We start from the raw sequence: 15,063 nt of genomic DNA on the forward strand, positions 1-15,063 counted from the left end.
TGCTTTTATATTTTGTTGTTATTTCCCAGGAAAGCCTGAATTTTTTTAAACACTGAGTGCACGCAGGTTTTTTGTTTGTGATCGCCCCGTATTATGTGTACCAGCTACAGGAGAGCTGGAAGAGAAGAGATCAACAGCTCTTTTCAAGAGATTTTATTAACAACAAAAAAGCCCTTAAGCTGGGTTTGATAACAAACATAGCTATTAAACGGACCGGGTCGATGTTCATTTCAGCAGGTCTTGGTGGCGTCTGAGCACACTTAACTGTCCATTTGTAGTTCAGGAACATATAAAAATATTTCCTTTGAATAATAAATACATTTTCAAGTGACAAGAATTCTCCCTAGGAAAGGTCTCCCAGGATGGAGTTACCCTCATCATTTGAAAGAAGGTAGTACTCCGTCAGCTGGACGGTAAACATCTTGTTTTGAGTAGATGTGCAAGTCAAATGCAAGCCATGACTACTGAGAGCAGGAGAAAGTCTCCTTTTGTCAAAAGTGACCTTTACAAACTCTGGCTTATGTGACAGCAGGTAAGAAGGGAGGGTGAAGTCTGGGGGGAATGCCTGAAGCTCACAGCTAGGAGCTTTGGAGGGGGCCTGGCGAGTCTTGGGGAGATGTGTCAATACACCAACTCCAGACGCTCAAAACCCCAGAGGTGTGGTTGGATCCACTCAGCAGAGTCTCCACACGGGCCTGTAAGATCATGTGGTGGGCAGTTCTGCCCTTGGGAACATTGTGATCTACCTTCCTAAGTTTCCTCGTGCTCACGGCTTCCACACTTGGTGGCGTGCAGTTTTCAAAAAGGGTCGCGTTGTCACCAGCTCATTGCGGGGCCTTGGGACTCAGTTTCTTCATCTAAAAAACGAGGTGGTAAAACTGAAGCAAGGATTCCCTACCTTTTATTTCATCATACAGGTGCCTTCTTTTGAAAGGTTTTAGCTGCTAACAAAATAAATAGCACAGTTTACTAGGTCACAGTGAGTGCAACCTTGTCATAGAAATAAGCCTCTTCCCCAGTTGTTTGAAATACCGAAAGCAGGTCAGTACCTTCAAAGAACTGGGGAGCTCGGGGTCCTAGGTGATTTTAATAGATTCATGCTAGGACTCCTGGGCTGAAATCTGCGACTCTGGATGTCCATTTCGTTCAGTGCTACACAGATCAGCAAAACACACACCCAGAAGTGCCAGCGTGGCTTTCTAGAAGCACACAAGCAGAAAGGGGCAGCAACGTAGCATTTGGCTCCAAACCAGACCTCAAATGTAAACAGTGACACTCTGGCTCAAGGTAGCCTGGTCTATGACAAGTTAGGACACTACGTGTTTTGAGCGTTGTGCTAATGAGGTCAAGGTATGAATTCTCTCTGCCTGTTAGTTCAATTAGGCCCAGCCTATCCTAGGATCGCAAGTTCCCGCAAAGCCGGACCAGGTGCCAGGCTTGACGCCCACCCCCCGGGGCTCGACTCAGCCAAGCCCATGGGAGCCAGCCAGGGCAGCATCCCTGCACAATTCGGGGGGGCGGGGAGGTGCCACTCAGGCTCTTTTCTGCGTGAGTAACCTTTGGAGGCACACAGAAGCCCTGTGTTCAGTTCCATCCATCTCGAGAATGGACCACCGAAGTCAGACGCAGCCTTTACATGGCAAGCAAACATTGGGTCCCGGAAGTAAGAAAGGCAAAAAGAAATGCTTTAAGCTTGCCCCGAAGATCTAAAGCACAAGCTATAATAACACAGCAGTCAGACTGACTCCTTACCCAAATACCAGAAATCATAAACCAATAGCTGGACCAATTGCAGACCATCTATAAGAGATCAGGCGTTGGAAAGGTATCCATCTGCAAAAAGCAACACTGGAAGCAAGCCAGAAAGGAGGGCAGTGCTTCAAAATTCTAATGGAAAATTATTCCCCACCCAGAATTCTAAACCAAGCCAAACCAGCAATCAGCTGGAAGGGTGGGATAAAGATATTTTCTGCACGCAAGTGCTAGAGGATGTACTCTCTCGATACCAAAGAGTCCACCAAGAAAGAGTCCAATAACAGAAAACAGACAGACGCAAAGAACTCAGAGCAAACACAAGAAAACCTTAAACCTTAAACCATCATGAATCATCTCAAGGAGAAGACATGGGTGCTGCCGACTCGCCTGACCCCGTTCTCAGCAGGGGTCCAGTAACAGAGGCTCTCACACGGGAGAGGGGGAACGGGGTGATGACGCAGATGTCCTGCAGGGACAGCAGGCCCAGGGGACAATCAGACTAGATCAGAACAGGGGGAGGAGGACTCCAAGAAGGGTGGCTCCCAGGGAAAGAAAGAGAAAGAGAAACTGAAGTGTGGGTCTGATAGAGCTGACCTTTATCAAAAGGAGTTTTCCAGAAATGTTGGAGAGTTAGAAAGATCGAACATAAAAAAATGCTAAGAGCCAACAGCAAAATAGAGTCGTACAAGAAAGGGACTGTAAACATGGACGTCCTTCCCCACGAAAGCAACAGCCAGTCTCGTCCGCCCTCAACCTCCTCAGTCTCAGGAACTCCTCCTCCTCCTTCAAAGAGAAATCAGCTGCCATTGGCAGGTGACCCCTAGCCACCTGCCCTCCAGGTGTGCCCACCTTTCCCCCTGGTCCTCAGGTGTCAGAGGAGGAGGTGTCCTTCTACGCCCAGCCCCCACGGGCTTCCCCGGAGCCCCCTGCTGTCCCTCTTCCCTTCCCCTGTCTCCACCCTTCCCTCTCCGCTCCTCCATCCTCACAGACGCCAGCACCTGTCAGAGGACCCATCGGGCATCAGCAGAGCAGGTGGAGAATGGCATGGGGGCGGGCTCAGGACTCTGCAGAAGGAGTGAACACAGGGAGGTAGGAGATTGGCTGCACATTGAGGGGCTGCAACTGGTCTCCCGCTGATACTTGGAGATAAGATACCAGCAGGAGCACTGGGCCCTGATCAGGTGAAAGCACAAGTGAGACGACTGGCCGGAGACCACCCGGAAAACTGCCCCCACATAAGCAACCTAAGCCACCCCTATTGCACGCAGCTCGCTCCAAGTCTGCCTGTGTGTTCTTCCACATGTACTTTGCTTCTAATAAACACTGTCTCTACTTCACAGTCTTGGTCCCTTTGCTGAATTCCTTCCTCAAAGACAAGGACCAAGGTCCTTCTTCCACAGCTGGAATCAACAGAAACAGCTAACAATAGAATGCTTCTGACATTCAAGATCAGCTATCTTGGTAGGCATGAAAGCCAGGCACTGGGGAGAGAAAGGATTTCCTAAACTGTCTGAACTCCCATTGGCCAAGTCAGGATCTGGCCTGAGGACCAAATCCCAGAGGGGCCCTGGAGGGCAGGGTAGGGAGTTCTGTCCTCCACAGAGACTGAGCCACGATGCTGCAGCAGGAGGAGGTGGTGAGGGGCTGGGAGGAAGGGAGGGTCCCCCTTCTGGTGTGACTGGGAAGGCCAGGCCCTCATGCCGGCCAGGAAGGGGCACTTGCCGATGGAACCCTAGCGGACCTGGCCGCGACCTCACCTGGCTCCTGGGGAACCCCGCTCTCTGGGACTCGCCGCGCTCTGACCCTCCTGCCAAAGATGCTCCTTCATCACCACCTTGCTGAGGTCGGTTTCCTCACACTCTCCCCAGGTTCTCTTCTCATACAGCCCAGCAGGTGGTCCCTAGGAAACTCCACCACCCCCAACACACACACATCTGTACTTCAACCCAACCCGTCCCCTGCTGCAACCCCAGTGACCCTCAGAATGGTTAACACCAGCCACTCCTCATTTACCCTCGGAGGCTGAGGCACTCACCCACCCCCTCTCTTCTCCCATCCAAGAAATCACTCAGTCGTCCTGATTTTATTGCCAGAGTCTCCCCACCCCGCTGCCTCTCTTCACCACCACGTGTTCCTGCAAAGGTGTCCTGCCCCACCTCTGGCCCCAGGTTCTCGCTCCCCTCATTCACCCGGGGCGGGGGGTGGTGATGGAAAGCCGGTAAGCATAGTCTGGCACACTCGCTGCATGAAGTTCTGAGCTAAAACTAACGGTGTCTCCTGCTTGCTCAACCAGCTGCAGCCACACTGGACTCCGTGCTGTTCCGCAAACACCCCCAGCCCACTCACCCCAGGGCCTTTGCACACCCTGTTCCCTCTGCCTGGAGCATTCTGCTGCAGAAGTAGCTGCTTGGATGCTTCCCTAACGTGCTCTTCGGGCGTCAGCTCACAGTCACTCCTCTGACAAGCCTGCACTGACTACCCCAGAAAAGTAGCACCTCCTTGTCCCTCCCTGTCCCTTGTCCCTGCTTTAGTTTTCTCCACAGCACCTAGCTTCTCCTAGCACTTTGTGCATTTGTTTATTGTCTTTCTTCCACCATTTCCACCACGAAAATATAAGGTCCATGAGGAAAGGGATCTCATGCTGTCTTGTCCACTGTTACATCCCTAGCACCAAGAACAGTGTCAGCATGTAGTAGACAATAAATTTGTTGAAGTTTTGAATGGAGGTCTTAAAAGAAAGGGACTATGTCTATATGACAGTATATATATGATGGCACTTACATAAAAGTAATAGACAGAGACTGCTTATTTGATATAGTCCAAATTCCTTAGCACAATCCAATAGTAAACTCTTCAGAAACTGACCCCGATGTTTCTCTTTCCAAACTCACCTGTGGATATTCCCTCTAGAACATAAAATACCTGCCCCGCCCCTCCCCTCCCCTCCCATCCTCTCCCCTTCCCTTCCCCTCTCTCTATATATAAATGAATAGTTATGAGTGCTACTGTGTACCCTGTTCAAGCTTCCATCAGTTAACTGAGTACCTAGCACCTAACAGCTACTCAATATGTGTTAGTTCTCTTCCACTTTTTACAGACTGATTATCCTGTCTTTTCCCCAATCTCCATACCCCATTTGCTGCCTAAGGAAATCCTACTGGTTCATCTTGGCCCATGTATGATAATTTAGTGCTCGCAGCATAACCTGAGAATTACTTGCTTACTAATCTGTGCCTCTCACCAGGGGTCAGAATGTGTCTTAGTCATCACTGCATTCCCAGCAGCTAGTGATAATGATACACCTCATTTATTTGTACTCATTTCGATCAATCAGGCAGCTTAAAAACATTCACGCACAACAGGATAAGAAGGAAAAACAGCAGCAAAAAGAAGCTGAGGGACAGTTATTACCCAAATAGGCATAACCATAAAACTGTGCAAAATCACTAAAGATGAGCTCTGTGGTTATTACACTAGAGAAGAAAACCTGATGGGTTTCTAGAATGAGCATTAATCTGGTAAAAACAGCCCCGTTTCTTAGGTCCTCAACCAGCAGTTCCTGGTGCTAAAGGACCAAGGCCTAGAGAACAGCCTTACATGGGAACTCGTGAAAGATTTCCTGGGTCTAAGAATAAGCATATGAGGCCACTACTCAAGAAACATTTACTGGGGCTTCCCTGGTGGCGCAGTGGTTGAGAGTCTGCCTGCTAATGCAGGGGACACGGGTTCGAGCCCTGGTCTGGGAAGATCCCACATGCTGTGGAGCAGCTGGGCCCGTGAGCCATAATTACTGAGCCTGCGCGTCTGGAGCCTGTGCTCCGCAACAAGAGAGGCCGCGATGGTGAGAGGCCCGCGCACCGCGATGAAGAGTGGCCCCCGCTTGCCACAACTGGAGAAAGCCCTCGTACAGAAACGAGGACCCAACACAGCCATAAATAAATAAATAAAATTTTTTTAAAAACCAAACATTTACTGAATATAAAAAACATCCACAACTATTTTCAGTGATCTGAAGCATTTCTATTTTGCAAGACCTTCCTTAAACCAGCCCTGCCCTCTCCAGGCTAGGGGAATACCCTCCAGTCCAGTCCAGTGCACTAAACCTTTTTGAGCATCTACAGGGTTTCAGATCCCATGCTGGTTCCATGCATACAAGAATAATAATTTCTCTTTCCCGCTCCCCAGAATGTACCCTCAGCCTGAGGCAGGTGAGTCTCCCCAGACTGACAACATCCAGTGCGCGTCCCCCATTTATACCTGGGTTTGTCCCACGTGGAAAGCCCTCACTGTTAACCTTACTTTTATAGTTACACCTTCTCTGCTAGGCCTATACATACAATAAATCGCACAGAGCTTTCATCAACTATTCCAAACCCCTCTGATATCCACTATTCCTAAACTGTAAAGCCCTAGAAACTGTGGCATACAGTTTAGAAGTGTGGTGCATTGTTTCCATCAATTCACTGAACCAGCCATGTCTCCTAAAGCAGAGAGTAAGCTCTCAGAGCCAACTGCAGACCTGGGACTTCTGGTATACCCCATGGACCCAAGACCATGTGGGTCTGGAGCAGACACTCTTCCACGGCTCCTGATGCCCAGATGGAGCTGAGATAAGGCGAGGGACGTGAACTAGACTCGCTAACAGGCTAAAAAAGATCCCTCTCAATGCAGAACCAACCCTCTCCCGACATAATTATTTTCACCCCATGCTGAAACTATTAAGTGAAATTCTGTAACACTGAAAAATGTAAGCCCTAATTGTTGGTTCCCATATCTGTCTTCTATTATTCCTTAGAGTAACAGAGTTGTTTTTTTTTTTTTTAAAAAGAAAGAAACACTGAATTTGTAGAAAAGGACATGTGGCTTCATCACCCAGGCCCGTGACCCAGGTTAGGACTGTGCTACTAAATATGGGTAGCCACTAACCACATGTAGCTATTTGAACTGAAGTTTAAGTTCAAGAAAATTAAAAATACAGTTCCTGAGTCACACTAGCCACATGTCATAAGTTCAATAACCACAATAGGCTACTTGCTACCATACCAGACAGTACAAACGTAAACTATTTCCATCACTGCAAATAGTCTATTGAATAGTACAGGTTAAAGTCATTGTTAATAACTCAATTAACTTCTATGGGCCTGTTTCCTCTTGTGTAAAAAGGGAATAATACCTGCCTCACTGGTTGCTGTAAGATTTAAATGAGGTGCTAAATGTGAGCATCCTTAATAATTTTACTAGTTGTAGTTTGATGAACTATACCTGCGTATATAGTTATATACACAGGTATAGTTTGATGGCAGCAGCAATCATTAATAGTAGTGGCTGTCAAAGGAGTTACTATCAAGTAGAATAAAGAAATTCTGTCTCAGGCCATGTGAAGAGAAGGATGCTGTCCAGGAAGATGGGGAAAAGTACACACTGGTCATATCATCTCAGAATGCTGCATTTGAGGAGGAATACGTACAAACTGAAGCATATTCAGAAGAGTCTGGTGAGTGGAAGGAGCCCAGGATTTCTCATCTGGGGGAAAGAAGAAATGGAGAACAGAACAAATCTTGAAACAGACAAAGGACTGTCCTGGGGAGGGAGCCCGGATCTTGGGCAGCTGTAGAGATAACAAAGAGGTGAGCTTAACTCAGTTTAGGAAAAATATTTGCTAGTCAGAGTTGTCCAGCAGTGGAAATGCTGCCTTATGGAGAAGAGAGTTCATGATCCCAGAAAGTGCTCAAATGCAGTGATTCTCACACTCGAGTCACCTGGTGAGCTGGAGAAAATTCAGATGCTCCGGCCCCACCCCAGGGATTCTGGCTCATATGTGTGGGGTGGAGCCCACGATTTGCATCTGTACAAGCGCCCAGGTGATGGCCACGATGATGCCAGTAAGAGATCGCTCTTTGAGGGGCACTGCTCTAATGCAAGCTGGCCCAACCTGTCAGCGATGACATAGAGGGGCTCTTGACATCAAGTGGGAGCTGGACCCTGCAACCTTCCAAACCAACTCTAGAGGACAGGCCTCCAAGACTCTAAGTGGGTCCTGGGCATTCCAGACTGCACAGGTGCCCAGCCTGAAATACGGCAAAAGTTAGAGGACCCAAGGTCTCCTGCAGGGCATGCCCTTGTGTCATCACCTCAGGCTAATCAGTTTCTTGCAGTTGAACTATTTATACAAGTGGAGGGTAATGTCATCATGTAGTGCCAGATGCTCTGAGGAAAGAGGCCCAGCATAGATTTCTCTGCATGCATGGTCTCCAACTGCGGGTTCAAGACTAAATCACATCCGAGCAGCTTTCCAGGCTGCATTGTGTGTGGCATTCAGTTTCAGTATCATGACCAGCAAGGAGACCAAGAAGAGAGACATAATCCTCCAGCCCTTGCTACCCAAGGCAACTGCCACGTGGCCACACAAAGCACGGCCAGAGCTTGCCACACTCCTCTCACCAAAACCAGACATTTCACACAAAGATTTGTGCCTGAATTTTTTCAATAGCTTTACTCATAATAGCCAACCGTGAAAACAACCCCAAAGAACATCAACTAGCAAATGGATGAACAAATTGAGGTATATCCCCAAAGTGGCAGACTAGTCAACAATAACGAGAAACAAACAACTGATATACACAACAGGGATGAATCTCAAAGCTTTATGCTGGGTAAGCAAAGCCAGGCACAAAAACATCGTATTACAAGGTATCATTTATATGAAACTTTAGCAAAGACAAATCTAATCTATAGGGACAGAAAACAGATCAATCCCCGGGGTGGCTACGGATGGGAAAGGAAGCCAAAGTAATCTTTAGGAGTGATGGAATGTTCTAGATCTTGATTGCCATTGTGGTTCCATGGGCATTTACATTTGACTGTTCACTTAGAGTGTGTGCGTTTTATTGACAGTATACCGCAAGCAGCTAATTCTTTAAAAACAAAAGCAAATGGGTATTTTCTGTTTCACTGGGTTCATTCTATTTGATGGCGTGCTTAAAACTGGTGTCACTGGTTGCCCCTGGAAGGAGACAGGTAGCCAGTGACAGGCGTCGGAAAGAGCCTTTCAAACTGTTTACCATTTTATACTTTTAAACTTTTGAACTGTGAGGCTGTACTGACCATTCTTTAATAAATAAAATTTAAAATTAAGAAAAAGAATTCACAAACATGTCCTTCATTGGTAAAATGAGAGACCCAACCCTAGGACTATAAGACTGTTGTGCAATCTATTTCAGGTTGTGGAAACCCTGCTTCTTGAGACAGGTGCTATATGGTCTGTATTTTATCAAACTCCTCTGAGCTCTGAGTGAATACCAATTTTTTTAAGCATTATTTAGTATTTTAGTATTTTTCAAAAAATATATCAAAGATAAGAATGCACATACACACTCATAGTTTTAAAATAATTATAACTTGAACACCAGGTAACTTCCACCACTGAAGTCAAAAAACAGAACACTGCCTGTACTCCAAAACCTTCCACGTGCCCTCTGTCATCAAACCTTCTCCCTCCTCCCAGGAATAACCACTCTCTTGATTTTGCAGATAAGAATGTCTTCTATCAATATATCCCTCATCAATACTGTTTAGTTTTGCATAGTTTTCAAAAAACCGAATCATTCTGTACATATTGTGGTTTTTTTTGGCCCAAAATTACGTTTGTGAAATTCATCTGTGTTGTTGCCTATAGCTCTAGTTTATTTTCATTGTTCTATATGTTATTTTATGGTAGGAATAAATGTACCACAACTTACTTGTCCATTAAAATATTCATGGGCACTTTTACAAGGCATTTTTGGGTCCCCATTGCCTATAGAAAAAACAGGTCCAAACACAAAGTGTGACACTCGAGGCAACCACTGCCCCCAGATGTGTCTCCGAAACACCCAGCCACTCTCATCTCCCCTACTTTTCTCCACCAACTCATGTGGCATTGCATCAGTTGAATATATTGGTTGAAACATTAAGTACAATTCCTTAGGCCTGGAATGCTGTCGACCATATACTAGATCTACCCAAATCATTCCTGTCCGTCCAAATCTGACTCGAGCGTGATCTCCTTATGAAGACCCCACAGTCCCTTCTAGCCAGGATGCCACCTCCCCCCAAAAAACTGCATCAAAACGAATGATCCCTTCTCTGACTCTTTACCACACTCGCTCCATTCAGCCTTGAGTTATACCCATTTGTTGTGGCCAAGTCTCAGCTTTTGTGCTTTCAGTGCACAGCACTAAAATCTTGCAGATAATGGGCAGGTAATAAATGTTAGAGCTTTTGAACCCAGGCTCAAAATCCTGAACGCTAGTGCTGGTACCAGGTACTAAACAATCAAAAATATGCATTTAAAAAGTTCATTTCCCCAAAAATAACATCAAGAAAAGTGCCAAGATTTGGGTTTCTTATGCTTCTAACATTGATCTTTTGGGGTATTTTTTTTTTTTTTTTAAAGACTGTTGCTTTTTTTTTTTTTTTAATTTTTATTTATTTATTCATTCATTTATGGCTGTGTTGGGTCCTCGTTTCTGTGCGAGGGCTTTCTCCAGTTGCGGCAAGCGGGAGCCACTCTTCATCGCAGTGCGCGGGCCTGCCACCATCGCGGCCTCTCTTGTTGCGGAGCACAGGCTCCAGATGCGCAGGCTCAGTAATTGTGGCTCACGGGCCCAGCTGCTCCGCGGCACGTGGGATCCTCCCAGACCAGGGCTCGAACCCGTGTCCCCTGCATTGGCAGGCAGATTCCCAACCACTGCGCCACCAGGGAAGCCCCTTTTGGGGTATTTTTTAATAAAAAATACAAAGCTTTATATTATGCAGTATACTTAATTACCATTTTCCTAACTGCATGATTTATTCATTAGATATACTACTTCAGTTTATGAAACCACTGTCTTATGTTCTGTCATTTAGGTTGTATTCAATTTTCACTACTGAAAGTAAAACAATTAGTAAATGTAAAAAAAATCCAGAGCTTTAGAGTCCTTGGGACACAGTGTTAGAGTGTCACATAATTTGAGATCGCTTGATAAGAAGTACACTATTTAGGGAAAACAAAGTCCTTGAAAAATATTTTAACCTCAAAAGCAACAATGAGGAAAAAAACAACATTTTAATAAAATTAATAAATGGGTCAGAAATTCCAATTAACAAGTATTTCAAATTTAAAAGGCAGGACCGTCATGTTTCTGTCCAAGAAAATATACAAATGGAATGTAAATTCTCCAAACAGGAGAAGAAATAATACAGATAAACAGGAAGCTATAATTAGACTGAATGCCTAGCCATTGTTTGCCTCGCCATTAGACTTATTAAGAAATATATGGATGGAAAACATCACTCCCGAATAATACTAAATATGCCTTTCAATTATTTTATGCAAAAATCATTCTTTTCAATAGATATTAAGAATACATCACAGAAAAAATGTTTGCCACTCATGTTACAGAAATTAGGCTAAAGTTCTTAACATAAAAAGAGCTCCTGGGACTTCCCTGGTGGCGCAGTGGTTAAGAATCCGCCTGCCAATGCAGGGGACACGGGTTCGAGCCCTGGTCCGGGAAGATCCCACATGCCGCGGAGCAACTAATCCGGTGGCCACAGCTACTGAAGCCCACGCACCTAGAGCCCGTGCTCTGCAACAAGAGAAGCCACCGCAATGAGAAGCCCACGCACTGCAACGAAAAGTAGCCCCCGCTCGCCGCAACAAAGACCCAACGAAGCCATAAATAAATAAATAAATTTATTTTTTTTAAAAAAAAAGAGCTCCTACAAATCAACAGGAAAAAGCCCAATGGCTCAATTAAAAATATGGACAAAAGTTATTTGTAAACAGATAACGCAAAGAAAAGATAATTATAATGGCTCTTGAATGTGAGGAAAAAATGCTCAGTCTCAGAGAAATGCAAATTAAAACCATATTGCGATAGCCTTTTTCACCTATCAGATTTGCAAATCAAAAAGTTTAATAAAATGCTGTTAGGCAAGGGTATATAAAGAAACAGGCAGTCACACGCACTGCTGGTTTGAGTATAAATTGGTAGAACTCCAGGGAAGTGCAATAATACAGTGATAGCCATCAAAACTACAAGTGCACATCCCCTCTAACGCAACAATTCCACTTCTGGCAATTCATCCTACAGCAATGCTTGCTTATATGCAAAATAATGCATGTTTAGGCCATTAGCTATAATGCTGTCATAGCAAAAGATGGAAACCATCTTAGTCCATCAGTAGGAGACAGGTTAATCCGTGACGTCCATACAGCGGAATTCTGTGCAGCTGGAAGAGAACAAGGAAGTGATCGCCAAAGTACACTAAGAAGAAAAGTAGTCCAGATAGTATTCCACAATTTGCGTAGAATATTTTGTATTTGCTGAAGTATGCAGTGTCTGGAAAGATACACAGGAAACTCGTAACATTGGTTGCTTCTGGTAGGAAAGTGGGTAGCCAGAGACAGGCATGGGAAAAAGATTTACAGAGTGTTCAACCTTTTGTACCTTTAAACTTTTGAACTCTGAGGCTATTGGCTATTTTTTTTAATAAATAAAATTTAAAATTAAGAAAGAGAATTTTACCTCATTGGTAGAATGAGGGAGACCCAGCCCTAAGACTATGGGACTGTTGCCCAATCTAGCATCAGACACTATATTGTCCTTCTTTTGAGTGCCCACTGTAACTTCATAACAGATTGCAGAACTATGGAATATACTCTAGAAACACTGATAGCTAAGAGACCCAAAGTGTGGTTAATTCACGTTCGGGGGTCTAATAAGAAAGAGCTCGGGCTTCCCTGGTGGCACAGTGGTTAAGAATCCACCCGCCAATGCAGGGGACATGGGCTCGAGCCCTGGTCCGGGAAGATCCCACACGCCGCGGAGCAACTAAGCCCGTGCACTACAACTACTGAGCCTGCGCTCTAGAGCCCATGAGCCACAACTACTGAGCCCGCGCACCACAACTACTGAAGCCCACGCGCCTAGAGCCCGTGCTCCGCAGCAAGAGAAGCCACCGCAATGAGAAGCCCGTGCACCACATCGAAGAGTAGCCCCCGCTCGCCGCAACTAGAGAGAGCCCGCGTGCAGCAACGAAGACACAACACAGCCAAAAAAATAAATAATAAAAAAGAAAGAAAGAAAGAAAGAAACAGCTCATTTCAGGAGAAAAACCAGGACTAGCACAGATCTGCAGAAGAACCTTCAGGTTAAAGGAGCTAACCTAGAAAGTGGCAGGCTGTGTATGTTTCGGTCATTTATTTCCTCACTTTAAGCTTAAGAAATCTATGTCCTGTAACAAGTATCTACTGCTGAAGCTCTGCTTATTCTGCACTGTGTGGGTCATGCTTGTTATGAGGACACAGGTGCAGACAAAGAAGGTTTTTCTCCACCCTCCATCAGACTGGTAACAGATGACAGGGCACGTCCTTCAATGAAGGAGCCACACACTTCCCTGTCTTTAGGGGTGAAGGGTGCTTTTTGAAGAGACAAACCTGTTGATCAGGGGCTTTTCACAGAACATTCCTGTGTACTCTCTCTGTTCTTCAGCTAAAAATACGACTGTTTTCCACACTGCACACCTGCGGGGCACGGTGATGTACCTAATCCACCTGTGTGCCGCCTGTTTTCTCATCAGGGAGTAAAGACAGTAAACCCAACCCTCCAGGGAACGGAAAAAACAAATCATTCAGTGCGCATCTCAGGTGGCTGATGGAGACAGGCTCAGTCTTGCGCGTGTACCTAAGCTGGTCCAGATAGGCCCGCTCTGGGTGCAAGAACGAATGCACGTTTAAGTGTTTGTGGTCTGGCAGGCTTTGGGCGAGCAGGTCAAGACCTGCGAGTTTCGGAAAGCGAAGGCCAAGTGCACTCCGGGCACACCTGTCGGTCCAGGTGCGTGGGGGTCAGCCCACCACCTCTCCCGCGAGGCTGCATACACACACGGAGGATGACAACTGTTTACAGGGAGGTGGGTCTGGAGGAAAGTTGAAGTGTGTGCCTACCTGTTTGAGAAAGGTGGCCGAGAAAGTGGGCCAGGGCTGACACCTTCCTCCGCGGGGTCCGGCGTGCACCTCCCCCCCCCCGGCCCTGGGCGCGCCCTCCGCCCTCCCCCGAGCGCCCCAAGGTCACCTGCCCTCCCCGGCGTCCCCACCCACCCCGAGCTCTCACCAGAACAGCAGGTTGGCCCCGACGAAGGCGAGCAGGCTGCGCAGCGGCCTCTTCCAGCTCAGGAGCTCGTCGGCGCGGCAGCCCAGCCACAGCACGGGCTCCCCCAGCAGCCAGGTCACCGCGGCGGCCACCCCGCCGGCGGCCTCCTCCACCTGCCGGCCCGCGCCCGCCGCCGCCCCTTCCTCCTGCGCTTCCCCCTCCTGCTCCTCGCGGGGAGCCCGGGGCAGCGGCGGCGGCGGCGCCGGCGGCGCCTGCTCGGCGGCTGCGGGAGCCGGGCATCCCTGCTCGGCGGGCTCCGGGGGCGCCGGGCTCGCCATCTTCGGCGGCGCTGGCGGGCGGGGACGGACACGGGCACGCGCGCGGGCGCGCCTCGGTGTCGCGCCGAGAGGGCGGCGGGTCCCGGCGCGGGGCGTGCACCGCGGGGCGCCGGCGGCTGGGTGCCTTGTGACGTCAGCCCCGGCCGCGGCGGGACGCCTCCCGGGGGAAGTGGGTGCGGCCCAGCTCGCGCGGGGCGGGGCGGGGCGGGGCGGGGCGGCGAGGGGCCGGGCGGCCCTCCCCAAGCCGCCCCGGCGTGCGAGCAGGGCGGCGTCCCGGGGGTAGCGGCGGCCCCGCCCGGGACCGAGGGAGCGTGACCGCCTTTTCCCTTCCAGCTGCGGGGGACGGCGCAGTAGAGGACCGCCGCCCGGCCACTTATCTAAAAGGGAGTCAGGGCCACGGGCGGAATCAACTGGAATCCTCACTTTCTCAAGCCAGGGCCACCGATCGCCCAGCCCGCAGCCTTACCGGGCGTGACGGGCGCCCCTCCCCCGCCAGCGCATTTCCGCCGCCAGCGACCCGACGCCCCCCGCCCCCCTCGCAGGCCCAGTGCCCTTGCAGGGACAGATTGCACACCCATAGCATAGGTCTTTAGTACTCTGCGAATAACGTGATGATATAAAGGTTGGATTGAGAAAAGAAGGAAAAAAAAAAAAAAACATTTTGGGTCAGTTCACGAGCGTCTGGCCCTCTGGCTTCACAAGTCAGGAAAGCCAGGCCGCAGTGATGGGGAAGGGGTCTGGGGGCTTCCTCTCCGACTTGCGGGCAGCGTCATCTGGCTCAAGAACGCACGCTGCTGGTCCGTGGGAGGCACAGGTGAGCGGGGAGCTGAGAAGCAGGACCCCTTGCGTGTGTC

The 15,063-nt window shown here is 48.3% G+C and overlaps 1 protein-coding gene across 1 annotated transcript in view; it reads right to left on the minus strand.

Moving 5' to 3' along the window:
• The window catches only part of RETREG1 (reticulophagy regulator 1), a 121,303-nt gene extending 106,998 nt beyond the window's left edge, over positions 1 to 14,305 (minus strand). Inside the window, exon 1 of the mRNA XM_061189142.1 lies at positions 13,893 to 14,305. Within this exon, the coding sequence (XP_061045125.1) occupies positions 13,893 to 14,209 (317 nt within the window). The 5' untranslated portion in view covers positions 14,210 to 14,305. The remainder of the gene's footprint in view (positions 1 to 13,892) is intronic.
• Positions 14,306 to 15,063: the final 758 nt, after the last annotated feature.

This window comes from Eubalaena glacialis, chromosome 4, assembly GCF_028564815.1.
Source record: "Eubalaena glacialis isolate mEubGla1 chromosome 4, mEubGla1.1.hap2.+ XY, whole genome shotgun sequence".
NCBI lineage: Eukaryota > Metazoa > Chordata > Mammalia > Artiodactyla > Balaenidae > Eubalaena > Eubalaena glacialis.